The 22558-nt window shown below is 44.7% G+C and overlaps 1 protein-coding gene across 1 annotated transcript in view; it reads right to left on the reverse strand.

Moving 5' to 3' along the window:
- The window catches only part of PLPP4 (phospholipid phosphatase 4), a 132391-nt gene extending 114459 nt beyond the window's left edge, over positions 1-17932 (reverse strand). The window contains exon 1 of the mRNA XM_060098357.1: positions 17877-17932. Coding sequence (XP_059954340.1) covers positions 17877-17932 — 56 coding nt within the window. The remainder of the gene's footprint in view (positions 1-17876) is intronic.
- Between the last annotated feature and the right edge of the window lie 4626 nt (positions 17933-22558).

Raw genomic sequence — 22558 nt, forward strand, 5'->3', positions numbered from 1 at the left:
AATTAATCAAGCTTCTTCCGAGGCTCCCGATGCTTTTTATGTTGTCTATTCCAAGGCAGGCACTGTTTTCCAACAATGCCTGCTGACATCGAGGGAGAGGTTCCACTTGGTCAAGAAAGAAACAGTGATTACGGTGAACTGAGACACATAATTCTTATAAACAAACGGCTCTCACAGGCAAGATAAGGTCAGGGTGATAAGAGGCCCATTGCAGAAGAGCACAGAAAAAGACATTTTGCTCTGAAGACGGGGCAAGAAGAAGGGAAGGGAAATTTCTAGACGAGCACTTGCGAATATGACGATGGCGGCTTACATCCGTGTTGTGCTCCCTGCGTGCCAGGCACCGCTCTGCGAGTATTTATACCCTGTCAGGTTCTGGCCGGTACTATTTCTATCCCCACTTTGCAGATCAGTAAACCGAAGAAGGAGAGGTTAAAGTAACCCAAGCCAAGAGGAAGGCAGCACTGGACGTCCGGCAGTCTGGGCTCCTCAACCCTGGACTCGGGTGCACTACAGGTTTGTTGTGACCAAGATCCACGCCAGGCACGGTGGGCAGAAGGCCACTGTGTGGGCGACTCGGGACAAAGTAACCCCCCACCCAGCTGTAGCAGCAGAGCAATGGGAACAAGAGAGCAGAGCCCGGCGGGCCTGGCCTCCAACTCCACCTCCGCTACCTACGCGCAAGTGACCGCGGACACATCACTCCTCTCCCTGCATTTCACCCCCCAACCCCTGCAAAGTGAAGAAATGACAGCACCCACATCATGCTGTACGGATGCGATGAGCTAACTGCCCACAGAGCATAAGAACGTCACCTGGCACAGGGTAAGCACTCGAAAAGAAAGAAGCTGTTATTTCTCATGGCAAAGCAGTTCCAAGGGCAGGCCCTTGGGCTGAAGAGCCAGCGGCAAGGTCTACCGAGAGGAGGTGTTCCCTGATGTCCTCCACTCTACTTTGTCACCCCACCCTGAGCACTGCCATTCTTCCACCCAAGCCCTCAACCCCAACTGCACCCCCGAACTCCTGGCAAGTCCTCTTGCACTGGCAGGTCCCCAGGCCAGAAAGACTGGTCCAGCTGTATCCCAATACCCACGGGTTCTGCTGTCCACTGGCGACATGACCTGGCCTAGTGAGGCATGTGGCATTCTTCATCTCTGTGTCCAGGGCCTGGCACAGTGGGACACAGTCAATGTACCTCTGAGGCTACAGGAGTGAAGGAATGGAGGGGATTTCAACGCTACCTTAAATGAGGGCAGTGGCTCCTTATGTGTCATCCACTTCTGCTCCCAGGACAAGGGAACTGGACCAAAGAAAGCTATGTGTCACCATCTACAGATACTCTGCCCAACGTACAGATATTCTGAGTGTAACATGTGGTGCCACCCCCCAGTTTTTAAAGCTGGACTTTGTAGAGAAAACACCTCCAGAAACACCCACCCCTGAAGTTTAGGTTCTGTCCCTTGTCCTGACACTTAGAACAAAGTCCACAGGAAGCCTCAGGACAGGCTGACCACGGGGAGCGGACACCACCCTCAGGCATGGCTGGCTTGTCACCTCATGTTCTTGTGGCCTGTGGAACCTCTCTCTCTTGTGTCCTGTGGAAGTGTGACAAATACGTGGGAGGGAGCTGTCAGGACTTTTTTTCCCAGCTTGATCAAGATATAGTTGACATCGTGTATGTTTAAGGTGTGCAACGTGCTGGTTTGATAATGCATATACTGCAAAATGCTTGCTGCAAAAATGCCAATTAACACCTCCATCATGTCACATAACCACCACTTCCTTTTTGTGAAGAGAACATTTAAGATCTACTCTCTGAGCAACTTTCAAGTATATAGTACAGTATCATTAACTATAATCACCATGCTGTACAGTAGATCCCCAGAATTTATTTATCTTATAACTGGAAGCAGGGGTGGGGTGGGGAGATGTCGGACAAAGATGTTGCTCCTTTTGATCAACAGTGTGTTTTGATTTAAAAAAAAGCAGCTCCCCCACTAGCTGCCCCACAGAGGCTGCCAAGAAACACAGCTGCATTCAAATGATTCTGACAGGATGGGGAAAAGACGATCCTAAATGCGCAGGACCTGTGCCTTCTTAGGAATAGAGGAAGTCACATGCTGAGCAGTCCCTGGGGCTAAGAGTCAAGAGACTGTGGTTCTAGGTTCACCTCTGCTGCTGAACAAGGAGGGTCTGATTAACACGCTCTGTTTAAAAAAAAAAAGGAGGGGAAGACAGATGAGACAAGGTCTAGAGACTCTGCCAGGTCAGACACCGGGTAGAATATAATTCACTCTGTGGTGCCTTCTGGTGAAATGTCAGAGTTCCATTTGCCCCGTGTACGTCAATCCCCTTCATGTCCATAACTTCACTGAGGTTGTCAGGGTCATTTAATTACCAGAAAGCCTCACCACCAGTCCCTTCTCTCTCCCTCTCTACCCAAATCTGATGTAAATTGTTCCATTGCATTAAACACTCAGTTTAAATGTTTCACTGAAAGCACTCTCATCCCACTTATTAACAGCGTGACACTGGGTGAGTTCTTTAACCTCTCTAAGACTTAGATTTCTCATCCAAAAATATGAAGAATTATAAAATTCCTACCTCATAGTATCGTTTGAAGATTTAACGAGTAAATTACCTTAGCACAGTGCCTGGCATACAGTTAAGTGGTCAATAAATATTAGTTACTGCTATCATTATCATCATCATCATCATCATCATCCCTGGAGCCAAACAACCCCAAGCTTGCTATTTTTAGGAAACAACAAAAGGATATTTTGCATCAGGAAAAAAATCAAAGTATCTTTGTTTCTTGTGGTTTTTCATAAATATGGTATTAATATTTTTAAAATCTAATTTAATATGTTCTCATTATATGACTGAAGATATTTTCACTGGTCCACAAGACTGAATTAAAACATAATACATCCAGAAAACCAACTATTTCCATCATCAAAGAAAAAAAAAAGATACATGTGGGACTTCTATATAATCTATCATCAGTATTATATACATTTAGTCAGAGCTAATATATTTAGACAAGATATCACAGAAAAGCAAATTCTGAGCCAAGTCTTGGAAAATAGGATTTTAGATAGGCAAAGAAGAGGCCACTTACATGATGACTCAGAAAACCATAAAAATATTCATGTGTGAAAGAATCAATGGATTTTAATATAATTTTAAATATAAAAATGTAAACATTGTATCAAAGAAAAATTTGAAAAATGTTTTTTAAAGAGACATCTAGTTCAAGATGGCTAATTGAACCTGTACATTTTGTCTTTCTTCCCTCTCAAAACCTCCCTAAAAAGAATGAAAAGCATAAAATCCAGAGCTAGGCTGAAGAGCCTCAAGGGGTGCCAATTAGCAAAGCAGAATATGAAAAAAATTAAGGAAAAGATAAAGCATATGGGAAGAAAATAATGGATGATACAAGAAATGAGATACATCCCTGTTAAGGAGTTTAGACAGAGAGGGGTACACAAAATTGAATGTACAAATTTCCTTCAAATCATTGGCAAACTCAGAAATTGCAACATGCAGGAGAAGACTACAAGGACCCCAATGGAAAGCAACAGTCACAGTCTAAAGAGTGAAGGAGAGACTTCAGCAGCTAGATAGTACTAGGAGATAGAGTTTGGAGTTGAAGTTTCCCCAAGATACATTTTCTCCTGAAACCAGAAGGGCCAAACCATAGGAGTAAGAAACACATCCTAGGACTAAAGGATGCACCCTAGGATCTAAGGCAAAACCAAGAAAGATTTATGCAAACACAGCCTAGAACCAAGGCTCCAAGGATTAAGGTGACCCAACAGTAAATTAACTGCATGCAAGAATAAAACTCAACACTCTTTAGAGGACAATAACAATCAAGCATCTCCACAATGTGTGATTCAGTGTCCAATATACAATTAAAAATTACTACACAAGCAAGGAAGCAGGAAAATGTGACCCATAATCAACAGAAAAAAAAAAATAACCATGGATCATCCTAATGCTGGAAATAGCAGAAAAGGACTTTCTACTATAAATATGTTTAATTCTAGGGAAAGATGAAAAGAATAGGTGGACAGGTGGATAACATCACAAAGAAACTAAAACTCTAAAAAAAGAATCTAAGGGAAACTATATAACTGAAAAAAATGAACACTTGAAATAAAATATTATGACATGGGCTTACCAGGGAAAAAATAGATACAGCAGAATAAAGAATTCGTGAATTTGAAGAAAAGTCAGTAGATATTATCTTAAACTAAGTCACAGGGAAGAAAAATTTTTTTTAAAAAATGGAACAGGGCCTCCCTGGTGGCGCAAGTGGTTAAGAGTCCGCCTGCTGATGCAGGGGATACGGGTTCGTGCCCCGGTCTGGGAGGATCCCATATGCCGCGGAGCGGCTGGGCCCGTGAGCCATGGCCGCTGGGCCTGCGCATCCGGAGCCTGTGCTCCGCAACGGGAGAGGCCACAACAGTGAGAGGCCCGCATACCGCAAAAAGAAAAAAAAAAAAAAAAAATGGAACAGATTATCCAAGACCTGTGGAACAATATCAAATTGTCTGATACACATGTAATAGAAGAACCAGAAGGGGAGGAGAGAGAGAGTGGGGCAAAAGAAATATTTGAAAAACTATGTTTTGAGAATAATTAATTGATGAAGGACATCAAACCATAGCTCCAAGAATCTCCATGAACCCAAGCAGGAAAAATACAAATGAGCCCAACCTAGAAACATCGTAGCCAAACTACTGAAAACCAAAAATAAAGTCCTAAAATCAGCTAACAGGAAAAACATGTGGCATTTAGGAAAGTGGCAAAAACAGGGGCAGCTGACTTCTCTTCAGAAATAATAAAATCTACAAGATAATTCAAAGCCAACTCTGAAGTACTGAAAGAAAACTGTCTATCTAGAATTCTATAACCAACAAAAAGATTTCAAAAGTAAAGGCCAAATAAAGACAATTCCAACAAAACCAAAGCCAAGAGAATTCGTTCCTGGCAAACCTACCCTACAAGAAATGCTAAAGGAAGTTATCCAGGCTGAAGGGATATAATCCTAAAGGGAAAACCAAATATGAAAGAAGAAATAAAGAGTACTGGAAATGGTAGATATGTAGGTAAATCTATTTTTAAAATTTAGTTTCTGTTAAAGCACATTGATTGCTAAAGACGAAATTTAAATGTTTTATGGGACTTATACATAAAAGTGAAATCTATGACAATGTACCAAAGACATGGGTAAAAAATGCTTTTGAAAGATTTTTACATTGTGTGTGAAATGGTGTAATATTGACTTCATGGTGACAAGTAAAAAAATGCATATTGTAATGTGTAGAGAACCTACTAAAATTTTTTGAGAGAGGTAAAACTAAAATACAATAAAGGAGATAAAGTGGAATACAGTAAGTCCTCTACATATGAACCTTCAAGTTGCGAACTTTCAAAGATGCGAACGTGTGTTCCACCGTCAGGCATGAGTGACACTGCATCTTGCCCTCTGTCTCCTATTGCTGACCATCCTTCAGCTCTACCATCTCCCATCTCCCCTCGCTCCTCCAGTCAGTAACTCTTCTTGCCTGTTCACTTGATGCCAGCCCCTATATGCCAGCTGTTGTACTGTATTACTGTACTTTTCAAGGTACTCTACTGTAAAATTAAAAATGTTTTCTTAATTCTTTGTGTTTGTTTGTTTTTATGTATTATTTGTGTGAAAAGTATTATAAACTTATTACAGTACAGTATTATATAGCCGATTGTGTTAGCTGGGTACCTAGGCTAACTTTGTTGGACTTACGAACAAATTGGACTTAGGAACGTGCTATTGGAATGGAACTCGTTCGTATGTAGGGGATTTACTGTAGCATCAAGTGTTTGATTAGCCTAAAAGAAGAAAGAAAAAGAAGAACAAGAACAGATGAAACAAATAAAAATCAAATAGTAAGGTGGTAGGCTTAAACCCCACCATATCACTGCATTAACTGTAAATGACTTAACCACTCCAATTAAATGGCAGAGACTGGCCAGACTGGATAAAACTAAAAGGTACAACTTAAAGCTGTTTACAAGAGTCATACATTAAACATAAAAATACCGATAGGTTGAAAGTAAAAGGACTGAAAAATACATTCTGTGCAGACATTAATCTCAAGAAAGATAATATAGCTATATATTAATATTAGATAAAGTAGACTTTAAGATAAGGAATATTAACACAAAGATAGAAACTTCATAATAATAAAACATTCAATTCATCAGAAGGAAAGAAAATTTAAGAACGCTAACTAGAAATGTAGACGTAGCAATTTGACTTCCAAATCACTAAAGGAAAAAATGGCAGGTAGCAAGGAAAACTTAAGCTATTCAGCTAAAGCAAGAAACAAAAGGGGAAAAAACACAGAAATGAATCACCACTTAAAGAAAACAGAGAATAAGTTGGCAGCAATACGATGAAATATTAGTTATCTCAAAAAAGGTGAAAGCTTTAATTACCCCGGTTTGACAGAGGGAGCATATCTTCACATTAAAAAGAACAAATTAAAAAGAACAAATTTAAGAGTGAGGATTTGAATATCACAGTTAACTTGCTTTAATATATTTAGAGGTTTGTACCCACCATACAGAAACTATTCACTATGTTCAAACTATATAAATTTACAAAAATTTACACTGTATGTAAATTTAAAAATTGACTATGTATGTGGCCATACAGAAAATCATAACAAATTATAAAACACAGAAATCACGCAAGCCACAGTCTCTGATCTCAATTCAATGGAACTATTTTAGCACTATAATTACCCCCATATTTAAGACTAGGGAACTGAAGCACAGAGAAATAAAGCAACCTGCCCAAGTTCACATAACTAGTAAATAGCAGATTAGGGCTTTGAACTCAGGCATCCTGGCTTTGGATCCTGCAGTCTAAACCACCATCCTATGTCCCTTCTCAGGGAGAAGGGGCCATTTCCCCTCAGATATCTCAATAAACTATAAAACTACAATAATTAAAATGTTATATTGAGCAACCAGGCAAACCGATAATCAGAATAGAATTCACTTGCAATCCATGGATATATGGAAGCTTGTATGTGATTAAGATGTCACTGAGAAAACAATGTCTATTTCATAATTGACAAACCACATGCAAGAAAAAAGTTAAATTCTCTACCTCACTCCATAAATTTTAAAAAATTCTCATACATTAACGAATTAAAATTAAAGAATATAAGTATACTAAGCAAAACAGAAGAATATTTCTGTTTTAGATGAGAAAGGACTTTCTAAATAGAAGAGAAACTCTGAAACCATAAAGGAAAAGACTGATATACTTAACTACATCATTAAAATGTGCACAATAACAGAAATTGCAAAGAAACTTAAAAGTCAACCACAGAGGACAAGTGTTTGCAACTTATGAAATAAAAGGTCAATAACTATAAGGAATAAAGCGCTGCTACACATCAGTAAGATAAATTTGAAGATCCAATAAAAGCATGGATAAAGGGAAATACAAGATATTTCACCTAAAAAATATAAATTTCCAATACATGAGTGAAAAGATATAAATGTCATATTCTCTCCCATGGTATAAATATAAAACATTAATAATATCCAACATTGGCAAGAATGTAAAAAAATAGACACCTTTGAACTATTGGTAGAATGTAAACCAACAGTTTGGGTGGCAATTTGGCGTACCCACCAAAATTCAAAATACATGTGGCCTTTGACTCAGAAATTTCATTTGCACAAGTTTATGACAATAGTACTTTAACAGGTACATTACAATATATGCACAACTGCCATGCTGTTTGTCATAACAAAAGATGAAAACACCCTATAACTCCTTGTATAGGTTAATCAGTTGAACACCACACAGCCAGCAAAAAGAACAAGTAGATCTATAGAGACAGAAAATATCTCCAAGATATCAATACATTAAGTAAAAAAAAAAAAATTACTATAGATAAAATGTGTTCTCAGTTTTTAAAATATATAAATATAGGTTTAAAAGTTTAAAAAGTGAAGGGAATGGAATTGGCAGAGATAAGTGACAGAGTTCAGGAAAACTTACACTTTTTGTACTGCTTTAATTTTTAAAACTATTTTATAATCTTAAAATAATGTTCAAGTGAGGAGAAACACATTCATTCCTATCACATTCACTTTTGTGTAATCCTTTCTAATATTTGCCCAAATCAGATATATTTCAAATAGTCTGGAAATATGATATATTCTTTATAGTGCTTTCTTTAACTGTTACATGATAAAATTTTACCCTGATTTTCAAAATGATTATTTTAATAGCTATATAGTATTTCTTTGTATCCATAATTTATGAAACCATTCTTCAAATGTTGACTATTTGAGTTTTAATTTATTTTTATTTGACAAATATATTTACTTTGCTTTGTATGAAACACAGTAATGAACATCTTTATACATGAGGATTTAGGATTTTGCACTTTTTACATCAGTGATTCAACATATTTTTTAAGAGTTCTAAGTCAAACGACAGGAATAACTTTACGACTGTCTATGCATTGCAATGTTGCTCTTCCAAACGGTTATGTCCTTTTACAATTCCACCTGCAGCATCTGATCACATCCGTTTCACCTTGCACATCCTGCGTGTTAATTCTTACCTTCTGATTTTCCTTTAAATATTTTAGTTGATATGAAACATAGGAGGGTTAATTTTTGACACATTCCCACTTCAGATATTTCTAAAACAATCACAAAACAATCATCCAGTATCCTATCTAGGATATTTCATTAGATTCTTTTTTTCCCCATAACAGGAAAAATCTAAATCAATTTTTCTAATTATGTGTGAAAGTAATAAATGTTTACTGTAAAATAATTACACAACAAATGGTATAAAGAAAAAAGCAAATATTATATAAGCCTGTCAGCCTGAAATAACCACCATTAAGATTTTGTTGTTTATCTTTATAGCTATTTTCTTACAGACATAGATACAAATTGATTTTATTAATTACCACATTACAGTAGCTTTATGCATACTTATGTAACCTACTTTTTATCACTTAACAGTTTATGGATATCCTCCAAGCTAACAAATAGTTATCTACATTATCTACAAAACTACTTTTGGTGGCTGCATTCATTCATTGTAGCCCATAAAAAGCTTGTGCTAATCTATATGCAATATATTTTATTGTTTTTAGGCGCATATTTTACACTTTTATGGAAATCGAAGATTTAAACAAGATTGGTTATTTGTATTTTTGTTAGTTCCCTGTTCTGTCCGCTGTCCTTATTATTATTATTTTTTTTGAAAAGTTCTTTTCTTCTCATACTGATTGATAAGAGTTCTCTGTATTTGAGAAGCATTAACTCTAAACTCTGGAAATTAGGACAACAGTATCACTTCTTGGGGTTGGGGGCTGCAAAGATTAAGTCATCTAGGGTGTGACAAGTGCCTAGTACAAAGCTGGCACACTGTTAGTGCTGATACTTGTTTCCTTTAACCAAGGTGGAGAAACAGGTCTATTAAAGGATACCTACACATACACACATATCAAGCACTTCTCTTTCTCAATGGCTTCCTGGACAATTATTCAGAACACTTTCCCCAAACTTCCTAAATCCCAGTTCCAGGTTCATCGTTGCTGTGGCACTGAAAGCTACACTCATTATTATTATTACATTGTGACATTAGATATCTTTTATTGATCTGTATCTTGGCCTCCCCATAGGAAGGAAGAGAGATGGAGGAAGGAAAGGAGATTGGCTTAAACAACTACCATGTGTCACATGTTACGTACCTTCATCTTTAAGCCTCCTGGGCAGATATCTTGTCCCCACTTTACAGATGAGGAAGCTGAGGCACATCTTTATCATCAGCAGTCAGGATTTAACTCCAAAGCCCATGAGCTGACTTTGGTGCCATGATGCCCACCCTGCTGCAGAGTAGGGGCCCAGTTCTAGGCATCCTCATGTCATTCACCGGGGCCACCACATACTTGACACAAAGTAACAGACCAATGAATGGAGACTAAAGCAGCATACAGACTGCAGCTCTCTTTCAGAATTTGAGACAGACAAAAAGAAGCCAAATCCTCTTTAAAAACCTCAGATGAGTAACCTAGCATTTCCACTCCTCAGGACATATGCCACAGGAATTACAAATATATTCATTAAAAACAAAAGCAGCATTATGCTTAATAGCCAAAACCATAAATAACTCAAATATCCATAAATGATATCCATAAAATGAGTAAATGAAGAGGTACCGTCATGCAATGACATGCTCTACGGCAAAGAAAATTAACAAACTGCAGCTATGCACGACATGGATGAGTCTCAAAAGAAGCCGGGCACAAAACCCAAAAAAGCCACAGAAAAAAGTACACACTGCATGATGCCGTCTACACGGAGTTCAAAATTGCTGTTAGAAGTCAGAGTGATGGAGACCCTCAGGGTGGCAGAAGTGGGCTCAGAGGGTGGAAGGTATTCTGGGCAGCTGTACAATTATGAATCATACACTTTTCTTTGTGTATATTATTTTTAGGTTGGACTAAAATGAAATTCCCGTTTCTGTAGGTCAAAACAGTCAAATATCAGCAATTTTATTTGTTTCAAATTAATATTTCAATAAAAACACATTTTAAAAACCCTCTGGAAAAGGAGAAAGAAATATCTAGCATTGATTAGCAGACTGCACCCTCTCTGAAAACCAACCTAGATGCTCCTGCAGCTTCTGACCCTGTTTCTTGCTCCCTTGTTTTTGCTGAAGACGTAGTAACAACTTGCGCCTCACCTTGGCGGGACAATTTTTCACAGTCACATATTAAAAGACTGTGATGTTGAGAATGGACTAGAGGATATGGGGAGGGGGAAGGGTAAGCTGTGACGAAGCGAGAGAGAGGCACGGACATATATACACTGCCGAACGTAGGGTAGATGGCTAGTGGGAAGCAGCCTCATAGCATGGGTAGATCAGCTCGGTGCTTTGTGACCGACTGGAGGGGTGGGATGGGGAGGGTGGGAGGGAGGGAGACGCAAGAGGGAAGGGATGTGGGAACAGATGTATATGTATGGCTGATTCACTTTTTTGTGGAGCAGAAACTGATACACCATTGTGAAGCAATTATACTCCAATAAAGTTGTAAAAAAAAAAAAAAGACTGTGATGATGCTGTCCCCGGGCTCCACAGACCCAGCCCCTCCCGGCTTCCTGCTCACCCATCCCGGGCATCTCCAAGTCCTGTACGAATTCACTTCCTCACTGTGAACCAGTGTTTCTAATTCATCCACAGAACACTAAGATTATATGTTTTAAAGAAGCAAAATTACTAAGATGATTTTCATATTTAAAAACACAATCACAGAAAAATAGAGGTACGGAGCTTTTCCGAGCCTTGTGTGGGTCATGAAAGGCATAATCTTTATAACTAATCGAGATAACTTTATCCAAAAGCTATGAAACTAATGATCTCCTTTTATGGTGTTATAAGCATTTATCTCCCTGTGGAAAAACATCAACAATTCTCAGAATTCTGGGTACAGCCGACTCATTTTACAGTGGCAAATAATATTTCAAACAGAAGGATGCTCCATTTATCAGATAACAAAGCAGACGCCTTCCCGGGCAGGGGAGAAGTGCTGGGCATGCTTGGTCCAGCATGCACCAGCTGGAGGTGGAGCGGGTGTCTGATGGAAGAACTGTCTGCACCGGGCTTCTAGCAGAACTCTGTATGATGAACACAGACTGAGAAGTAAATGATATGAACACAGACTCAGAAGTAAATGATGGGAACACAGCATTTTCCTTACACATTATCAAATGCTGTTAGGCTGATAACACTTCTGATTCAATGTCCTAGAATCACTGCTGTAAAAGGCTAGCAATTTGTCACCATTGAGAAGCTACAGGGCTGAGATACCTCCTGCCACCTTCCATCAGACAAACAGCAGCCCACGCTGAGAAATGGGGGTACAGCTCACTGAATGAACTCATGGGAAGTTATATACCTCACTTTGGGGGGCTAAAAGGAATCATCTGAAATATATTTAAAGGAGTCTATTATTTTATGGAAATCCTGTAGTAAATTATTTGTAATAAGGGTCTCATTAGCTACCTATGCATTTCTCTTTAGTGTATATTATGGTTTCATCTTAATAAAAGGATAATAATAATCACATTACCATTTGCTGAGACTCTCTCGTTTAATACTCGCAAGGCTTACGTCCATGGATGCAGTTAATACTCCTGTCGAACAGATGGAGAAGCACAGACTGAAGCAGGATAAATTCTTTGCTAAAAGGCTCACACAGCTAAGTGGCAAAACCAGGATTCAAGTCCCGGTAACCCAGAGCCAGAGGCCATGACTGTGACCACTACGCTACACTGCCATCCTTAGACACTACATATAAGTAATAGGAATTCACAAGAGTGGGAAGAAGACACCTAATTGTTGGTATATGTACTGTAGGCACTCACAGCACCTTATTTAATAAAACCCAATGAAGTAGGAACTATTCCCACTTCCCCCATGAGAAAACTGAGGTTCAGAGATTTTAGGCAACTTGCTAGTTAGTGGCAGAGCCGAAATCCAAACCCAGACCTTCCAGCTGCAAAGCCCAAGGTCTAACATTTACACTTTGCCTCAAACAACTCTCTCTTTCTAGAGAGGGAGCAAAATTATTACAGGTGTATTAGTTAGATACAACAGAATAGACGTTTGCTACTGGAGCTAATCAGTTCCCAAATGCAAAAAGTTTCCTTCTGCTCCACAGAGCTCACCTCCAACAGCAGCTGTCCTGCTGCTGGCATCTGGCAGCTCTGCCATCTCAACACAGAGCTCCAAGCTCGCCATCAACAGAGAAGGACAATGACAGGCCACTAAACGGGAATGATGTTGCCTCAACCTGGAGGTGACACCTGTCACTCTTCCCATGTTCCCTATGGTCCCACCCAAAGGCAGGGGTTTGGGAACATTAGTCTTCCGTGTAGCCAGAAAGGAGAAAAGAACTAGAGGCAACCCTTGACCACAAGAGGGTCTCAAGCTACTGTAAACTGCACATCAGTAGTTCCCAAACGTGGTGGAGAGAAGGATCACCTGTTGGAAATGCAGATTCCCGGGGCTCCACTCCATAGGTTGATCCAGGTAAGTCTGAACTGAGCCCCAGGTAATCCAGGTGCAGGTGGTCAGCAGACTGCCCTTCAGGAAGCCTTGCTCTGGATAGATGCAAAACACTCAGAGGTCTATAAAAGCAATCATCAGAAACTGAGTGCCCTCTGGGGAGCTCTCCCAAGGTGCCGACCACCCAAGGCCCAGGTGGGAGAGTGCGGAAAGCAAAGAAGACAGACATGCAGACTCCAGACGTGTAACCTGCACAGAAGGTGGAATAAACCGTGGGCTCCCGGAGAGCACAGAGGGGCCCAGCAGTGGCGGCAGAGCTGTGCACACTCACTCCCAGAAGGAAACAGGGCCTAGGTGCCCAAGGGAACTGCCGTTTCCCCCCACTGGGCATGTACCTGATCACGGTGCCTTTTTTTTTTTACCATGAATTTTTACTGTCCTTTATTTATCCTTTTTTTAAATTTTATTATTTTTTTACATCTTTATTGGAGTATAATTGCTTTACAATGGTGTGTTAGTTTCTGCTTTATAACAAAGTGAATCAGTTATACATATACATATGTCCCCATATCTCTTCCCTCTTGCGTCTCCCTCCCACCCTCCCTAACCCACCCCTCTAGGTGGTCACAAAGCACCGAGCTGATCTCCCTGTGCTATGCGGCTGCTTCCCACTAGCTATCTACCTTACGTTTGGTACTGTATATACGTCCATGCCTGTCTCTCGCTTTGTCACAGCTTACCCTTCCCCCTCCCCATATCCTCAAGTCCATTCTCTAGTAGGTCTGCGTCTTTATTCCTGTCTTACCCCTAGGTTCTTCATGACATTGTTTTTTCTTAAATTCCATATATATGTGTTAGCATACTTCCCAGGGCTCCCCAGTGAGTGCCTCCAAGGGAACGTCCACGCTTCCTGACAGGGCACTGAGACCATCCACGTTCTTGTCCCAGGATCACTTCCTGCCCCTCTTACCACCCATAGGTTGTGCTGAGGCCACACGTGGTGACCTGATCCCACCCAAGATGTGCCTCCAGGCTTCTGCTCCAGGACACTCTGTCTGCAGGAATGTCCTTGGGCCCCGGCGCTCTGCACCTACCACGCACTGCTCAAGACTCAGGTGAGAGAGGTCAGCTCTAAGCAACCTCCCCTGGCACCGGTCTCTCCCTGTCACTCCTCCTATAGGACTAAGTAATTCCTCCAAGTAAAACTGAGCACTCGGCTCCAACTACCACAACCATCCCCCACCTAGAGTCTTAAACTGGACTCCTAGGGGTAATGAAGAAAGATCTGTTAGCTACTGCCGACATTCCAAAAATCCTCCTGACAGCCAAGGCCCTCGAGCAAGTCACCTGAACCGGCTAAAGTGCCAAGTTTCCTTGTGTCTGTTTGGAATTACACATACTAAAGTTTACTAATGATAGAGAAACAAAATTACTACAACTGCAGGCACCTAGAAGAGGCCAAATATGCATCTGCCGACTGGATGGGGAGGCAGGGGGATAACAAATAGTGGTGCCTGGTGTGCTTGCTCTGCCAGGCTTAGAGCTCCTTGGAGGCGCCCGGCCTTCAGTCTCCAACCATCCCCGGCACCTACACAGGCCCTCCTGCATAGGAAGAACTCAAAGAAGGATGCTGGGTGAATCTGAGGTGAGGCAAACGCTGTTCCCTGAGCAGCCTGGCATCCTAAGCAGACCCCCAGCTCCTGGAAGGACATGCCAGACAGGGAGCCTCCAGGAACCACAGGGAGGGAGAGAGAGAAGGAGGGAGGGATGGAGGCACAGAGGGAGAGACTGAAGACCCCAGGTCCTGCCTAGAGGCCCCTTTGCTCTTACTTAGGGGCTGCGGGCAAGGCAGAGAGAAGGCGCACCCAGGGGCTCCTTCCATCCTGCTGCCACCCAAGACGCCAGCAGGGGTTCTCTGAGTGTTCCTGCACCTGCTAAAGCCAGCACTGGACCTCTAGGCCCACAAGCCTCCCAGCACTAAATTCAGCCTCAAAGCTACACATCATAATTTGATTTATCCTAAACATTGATTCCTCAAACCCATTTATTTCCTTTTAGGTTAAACTCCATGTGCCAGCCCTAATTTTTGTTACTAATTTTCTTCTCAGTGGTGTGAGCTTCTCAGCCAGGACCAAGTACTTCTCGGGTGCTCTATGGAGAGTGTCCCATGGAAAGCCTCCTCTTGGAATCCTGAATCATCAAACCTCAGCACTAAGCCTCATCTACAGACAGAGAACCAGTTCCTTAAGAGAACAAGGGAAAGCAGATATCCCTACTACCTATGGATCAAAAAATGCATTGCATTAGCACTAACCTCAAATCTCTGGGAGCACGTGGGCACTGGGTGGAGGCAATCTACTCTTATGCAGAGCAAATCTGATCAGAGAACAGGTGCATCCACAGAGGATGTTCCCCCAGAGGCACATGTTTGCAAAGATGTAAGGTATCCCCCCCCCAAAAGATTATTCTCTTATCCTGAGAAATAAAGTAGCTATACCAAGCAGAACCAGATAGTATCAGCTAAGTTGGACCCCACAGCAGAGCAACTGGATTCGGCTTGCCCAGAGGGACTTTCTAAGCCTACTGGAGTGAAGCCCTGCTACTGAGACCACCACCTTCATAAACAGAGGGGAGTTCAAGCCACCGAAGCTTGCCATCAGACCAGCGCCGCCGGCAAAAGGAAGAATAAAATTCACCCCCCGCCCCGGCCACCCCCCCCCATCATCTCGCCAGAAGCTTATCTGAGAAAACAAAGGGTCATCTGTATCTGTGTGCTCCAAACCGGAAGTCGTTATCTGCCCGATGATAACAGCATCTGAGCTTCCAAGATTCCCAGGGAGTCTTGCACAGATACCAAAGCTGGTCTTGGCAGGTAAAAGAGCCACAGTTGGACTCACTGTTAATATTTCCAATTTGATATGAAACCAGGGGATCATCCAAAAATGCCATCAGTGCCCAAGAGTATCCCTTTGGGTGATAGCAGATCCCCCAGTAAGTAATTAATACAAAGGGGAAGTTTGGAGAAAAGAATATAAACTGCCTGGTTTTTACAGAACATCCCTAGAGGAAGCAAGAAGCACATAAAATGACAATAATCAAAAACTCCCAAATCCACTGCATAGCCCATTCATTATATATTTGTAAACATCTCGTAAATGTTTGGTGGGATGTTTGAAGGGCTATCTAAAATACAAATATTTACATATTATTGGACCCTTTTTTTATCTGACAGTTCCCAGCGGCAATCAAAAGAGCCTGCCTCACTTTATTTCAGTATTACTCACACAAACATTCACCCAACAAATGGTAAATTCTCCTGTGCACTGAACACTATTTTATCATTTCTATCACACAATAATTTAATGGGGCTTAGCCTATCTGCCAATTGGAAACTGTCCCCAACTGACCACAAGGCAAGTACTAATTTTAATATATATTCCAAAGGTAGAAAAATAGATTAAGAGAAGGGAAAAGTGTTTTCTGTTTTCCCAGGTGCATCAGGACACACCCGAAGTTCTCCTTCCTTCTTCCCACTGAGTAACACTAGTGTTTAGTCAGAAGCTAGGAGAGGGGTCTTTTCTGCATCTGGGGGAACTCACGGCTTGTTCTGGTGGTGTGAATAAACACTCCAGATGAGTGTTTATTTACGCCCCTCGTAAAGAAAAACATGCAAGAAAGGGCATTTCTTTGTATGTGTATACCCTGGGCTGCACGGAATAGAAGTCATCTCACAGCCTCCCACCTGCCACCAATGACTCCGTATTCGGGGCAGAAATCCAGAGAGGGGCCTCCTGTTTGGAATAGCTCAGTGGGCTTTTAAAAAAAGTCAAATCCAGAAAGTTCATGCAACTTAAATATGCAAAATGTGTCTGAAAACAGCCATGGGCACAGGTGGACAGAGAACCTGACCCCCTAATGGAGGGACAAGGGTAGACGTGGGTGCCTAGGTGACAGGAGATGACAGGAGGCTGTGAAGTGGGTCTGAGCTCGTGTTCTGGGCTTGGATCTGAAAGGCAGCGCCACGACAGGGGCCGGGAGGCGGGCGGCGGGTCCCCGGGGCGCACTGGGGCTCAGACGTCTCTGAGAGAACCTGCGCCAGCGCCCCCTCCGAGACCGCTCTTTCCGGGCACCCGCTGCTCGGGGCCCCACCGGGCGTTCCGCTGCTGCCCTAAGCGGATACGGACTCGGCACAGAGCTCCGGGCGTATGAAGCCCGCACCCCAGGGCTGCGGCCCCGGACTTCCGAGCCTCCGCAGCAACAGTTTTCCAGCGGGAGAACTACCGCAAACGCCTCCAGGGAAAACGCTCACCCGGACCCGCGGCGCCAAAGCTAGGGACGCGCACGCGGCGGGCAGTGAGCGATGCGGCTAGGAGCGAAGGCTGCAAACGTCGGGCTCGGAAGATCACACACAAGGAGAAACTTCCCGAGGACGCCAACGAGGGTCGCGTCTGCGTCCAGGGAAGCAGCCAGAATCCCCGGGCAGGTGGTGCGGAGCCGGTGAAAGGCGCAGGCGAGGGGACCCGAGAGGCGGCCGGAGCCGCTCCCCGGCGCGACGCGGGTGACGGGAACAGGTCTCGGCCTCGCGCACGCGGGTCCCTTCACGCCCAGAGTCCCAGGAGGGAGACCCCTAGGACACAGTCCTAGCGCGGAGAGGGGCCCTCGAATCCTGGCCCCGGCGGGACGCAAACAAACTTGGGGCGCCAAGACGCTCGGTCCGTGGATCCCCGAGTCCGGGCGCCCCCGCCCGCGGCACGCCACTACTTACACGAAGACCCCGAAAAGCAGGGCTCGGACCCCGATCTCGATGGCCAGTTCTCGCATGGTGTGGCCGGAGCAGCTCCCGCGGCGGCTGCGGCTGGTGCTGTCCGCGGCTCACCCCGCAGCTCGGCCGGCGCCGACTCTCCAAACCCGGGGCGGCGAGGGAGGCGCGCTCCAGGCCTCGGGCGGGGGCGGGGGGCGGGCGCCCGGAGGGGCCGGCGGCGGGGAGGGCTCAGCCCAAACCTCTTGCCTGGGGCTCCGGGGCTCAGGGACGCCGCGCTGGCCGCTCCCGACACTCCCGGCCCCGAGCGGAGGACGCCTCGGGGACTCCCCGCTCCCCTGCGCCGGGCACCGCCTCCGCGTCCTGAGCCCTCGCCGTGCGCTCGCGGCCAGGCGAGGGGAAGCCCGGGGAAGCCCGGCCGCCGCCGCCGCCTCCGCCTCCCCTGCGCGCTCCCCGCCAGTGGGCGGCCCCTGGGCTCAGCGCCCGGGCAGCGCGCTCTCAGGGCTCTGCCTGCGGCCCCTCTGCGTCTCCTCGCTCGGCTTCTGACTCTGGCTCTCGGGTCCCTCGCTCCCTGGCACACGCACGCACGTGGGCAGGTAGCAGGAGAGCGCTTTGGGAATTCTCTCCGGCTCCAGACAGCCGTGGCACTCACTGTTCGTGCCAGCCAGCGCTCCCTCCCATCCGTTTTCTGCCCTTCCTACATCTTTCTAACCTGGAATCATTTCTTTTTTTCTAGGAAGTTCCCCCGAGATTACTCGCAGGCTTTGCTTTGCCCTCAGGAAGAGCCAGCCAGACTCCAGGGTCCTGGCACAGACTGAGCAAAGGCGAGCCTGACTCCTCGCCATGCCACCAGCGCCAGGCCAGGGGACCCCTCCCGCGCAGTCCCCAGCAGCTTTGGACGGCGCTGCGAAATGTGAAAATAGAGACTGGCACAGTCCCCACCCCGGCGGTCAGTGTCGCCCATCGCTGACACAGCACTGTCATCAGCACCTGAGGCAGCAGGGGCTGCAAGGAGGACCAGAAGCCTCATCCTCAGGGCGCAGAGTCAAAGGCCAGATCCTCACTGGTGACCTGAGGGTCGGGACCTCAAGCCAGAGCCCCGCGAGGGTTAGGCTTTGCTTTCCCATCACCTGTCAGGACTGCGTATATTTCTCAGAATTTGCACTTGTCTTTATTAATTTAAACCAAATGGACATTCAAGATGCAAAACTCATATTAACCATAACCATTAGGTTGTCTCTGGGGAGCCCAGATCTCTTCTGGGTTTTGTGAGCTGGGAAAATGGATTCGAATGTGGTTCCTGGGAATGAGGACCCATAGCTCAGCCTCAGACAAGAGGGGGAGTAGGAGGAGGCCTTAGGCATCAGCGAGGGCAAAGAGACCCCACCTCCGAAGGGACATATGATGGATCCAAGATGCCTGAGCCAAGACATCTCAGGATCTAGGAAAGAGAGGCAGGCAGATGAGGAACAATCCTGGCTCTGTGTGGAAGGGACTCCATCCCGGAAGCCCCAGAGGCAGGAACCGTATCTAGTTAGCTTATCACTGTATACACAACGCCTGGCACACTGTGCTTGGTAAGTATTCGGTGAATGAATGAATGAATGAATGGACTATATAAATCAGTCGTGTGGGGTGTCAGATGTGGAGAGAGTAGGAAGGACTTGGAGGAAGGAGGTGTGGGTCTGTCTCCTCTGTGCCTTGGGCCCTACAACTACCCTGGACACAACTGGACTGGGTTGTGGTGTAGGAGAGCCCACAGTAACTCAGTGAACTCTAATGACCCAGATCCGAGACTGTCAGGTGGCCAGATTCCAGATTACTAACAAGAGCCCATGATATTAACACATCACTTACCTATAAGCATCAACTGAGCAAAGCCATGTGTTGGGTGTTAGGATTCATAATCCAAATCTGCCCTCAGGGAGATATATCGGCAGACAAGGAACCATGAAGAAACATTAAGGAACTATGCAAAGCAGTACCAATCAGTCCCAAAGGAGTGCTTCAGAAAACTGGATCACTCAGAGATCAGGGCTGGAGTCATTCCTTTGGTCTGGGGTGGCCAGAGCACAAAGCCTTGTCAAGGAGAGTTGGTTTTTAAAAGGCAAAGGAAATTCCAAGTGAGGGCAAAAGCACAAGTAGGTGACGGGGGCAGAAGGTGGAAGGGGTTTGGAGGGCAGAGTGGATTGACCTCGTGGCAGAGCTGAAGGGTGGACCAAAGTTAAATTCATGGTGGAGACCTAATTGTGTTGGTCCTGCCCACCAGGAACTGTTATCAAGATCACAGAATTAGGGATTTCCATGGTGGCACAGTGGTTGGGAATCCACCTGCCAATGCAGGGGACACGGGTTCGAGCCCTGGTCTGGGAGGATCCCACATGCTGCGGAGCAACTAAGCCCGTGTGCCACGGCTGCTAAGCCTGCACTCTAGAGCCCATGAGCCATAACTACTGAGCCCACATGCCACAACTACTGAAGCCCGTGCACCTAGAGCCCGTGCTCCGTAACAAGAGAAGCCACCACAATGAGAGGTCCGCGCACTGCAGCGAAGAGTAGCCCCTGCTCGACGCAACTAGAGAAAGCCCATGTGCAGCAACGAAGACCCAATGCAACCCAAAGTAAAGAAATAAAATTGATTCTTTAAAAAAAAAAGATCACAGAATTAGAATCTTTGTGCAACATTTTCTTGATCATTTCTTGCTTGTATTAGAGATGCCTAGAGAAGGAGTTTGAAAGGGCATGTGACCTCACTGCTGCCATCATGAAGAAGTGACTTTGAAACACAGATCTCAAGAGTTGCCCAGTTCAACTCCCCATCTGATGCTTGAACCGATTCTGTGCTCTCCCCACAACGTGGTCATCCTGTACGTATTGGAAATCCTGCCACTGATAAAGAATTCACCCTTGAGGGAGCTTGTACCCTCTTCAGACAGCTCTGTTGAAATCTCTTCCTTAAAGGGAATCACAACAAAACGCCATCCTGTAACTTATATCAATGCATTAGTCCTGCTCCACCTGCTCCCGCCCCCTGCCTACTAGCTGCACAGAACTGATACAGTGAGAACTTCTGGGGTGCCAAGGAACAGATGGCTCAACCCAAATTCATTAAAGAAGAAGAAGAAGAAGAAGAAGAAGAAGAAGAAGAAGAAGAAGAAGAAGAAGAAGAAGAATTTGAAAGTTCAGGGGAAGATCAGGCTTCAGGCACAGCTGGATTCAGGATCTAAGCAATGTCACCAGGACTTGATTCTTTCTACCTCTGCTCTGTCTGCACGGTATTGGCTTCAGTCTTGGGTTCCTGGGAGTTACAAGATGATTGCCATAAATCCAGCTTTCCATGCTCTCAGGATCAAATTTAACGGGAAAGACCTCTATCTTGATGCCAGCAGTCCCAACAAAAGTGTCACTGAATGTCATTGGCACTGCCCAGCCCTGAAGCGAACACCATGGTCTGGGTATCATGATGGCTTGATTGTCTCAGGCCTGGGTCACATGCTTCATCCCTAAGCTGGGAGTGGAACCTTCACCCAGTGCCCCTGAGCTGAGAATGGGAGAAAGTGGACCCACAAATACAGGGCTGATGCTTTGGAGGAGGGAAAATGTTTGAGACAGAGCAAACTAACATAGGTCAGGATACCCCCTTCCATGCCACAACCGTGCAGATTGCAGAAAACTAGCATGTTTCCCTGAGTTCTTGTCCTGTCCCTCAGTCTATAACCAGTAGAAGAGTTATCCACGATAAGGCTGCCCTGCCTTTGCTTTGTCATGCAGACGTACAGAACTGCCTTTAAACAAAGCTCCGATGTCACCCAGAGGCTCCTCTTCAGCTGCCCAGTCTCTTCCATCTCCACGCCTTTTGGCAACTCTGTCATCTGCTCAAATAATCCCCTTTCTTGTTTAACAAAGTCAGCTGTCAAGGGAATGCTCTAGCCTTGTTCATTACATAAACCTGGATCAGGATATTCCATGATGTGTCTGTCTGTCCATCTCTCTCTCTCTCTCTCTCTCACAGAGAATTTATTATTTAAGCCAGGTCCCTCTTGAAGGGCAGTCCCCACGAAAGGGACTAAACATGCCATCCTCGGTGTCCCAAATCCCACAAAGGAGGAGGCCACTCCCATGGGTGTGGGGTGGCCAGCTCCAGCAGCTGTCTAGCTGTGAACATGTGCCAGAGAGTAGAGACCTTCAAAGTGCCATGGTGCTGCAGCAGCACACGCATGAGTGGACAAGCGAGTGAAGTAAAGCAGGTTACATAAAGCAATCCAGCCAGGTGGCCAGCTTGGCAGCCCCTGCTGGGTCTTCAGAAGACTCCCATGGAACGTGATGAGTTCTCCAGAGAAGGAAGCATGGGTCAGAGGCTCTAGCACTCTCAGAAATGTTCTATCATAAGAAACAAACACGCCAATCCCTTACCAAGATAAAGTGAGCACCATAACTGTAAAATGTGATATTGATCTTTGAAAAATCACTTCAGAATGTAGACACTCGAATGGGTGCAGCTTCCCTCAATGCCTCTGTGGCTGCACACATTTTCAAAGTGCCACTTGGGGAAAATCTCTCATATTTCATATTGAGCTTATGGGCATGCCAAGAAAATCACCCGCATCCCTTCGTAGTCATGCCTCTGCTGTTGGATTTTTTCTTTAAATTCCCGAATGGTATTGTCCAGTATGATGATCCCATATTGA

The sequence above is a fragment of the Mesoplodon densirostris genome, chromosome 1 (genome assembly GCF_025265405.1).
Source record: "Mesoplodon densirostris isolate mMesDen1 chromosome 1, mMesDen1 primary haplotype, whole genome shotgun sequence".
NCBI classification, from domain to species: Eukaryota; Metazoa; Chordata; class Mammalia; order Artiodactyla; family Ziphiidae; genus Mesoplodon; species Mesoplodon densirostris.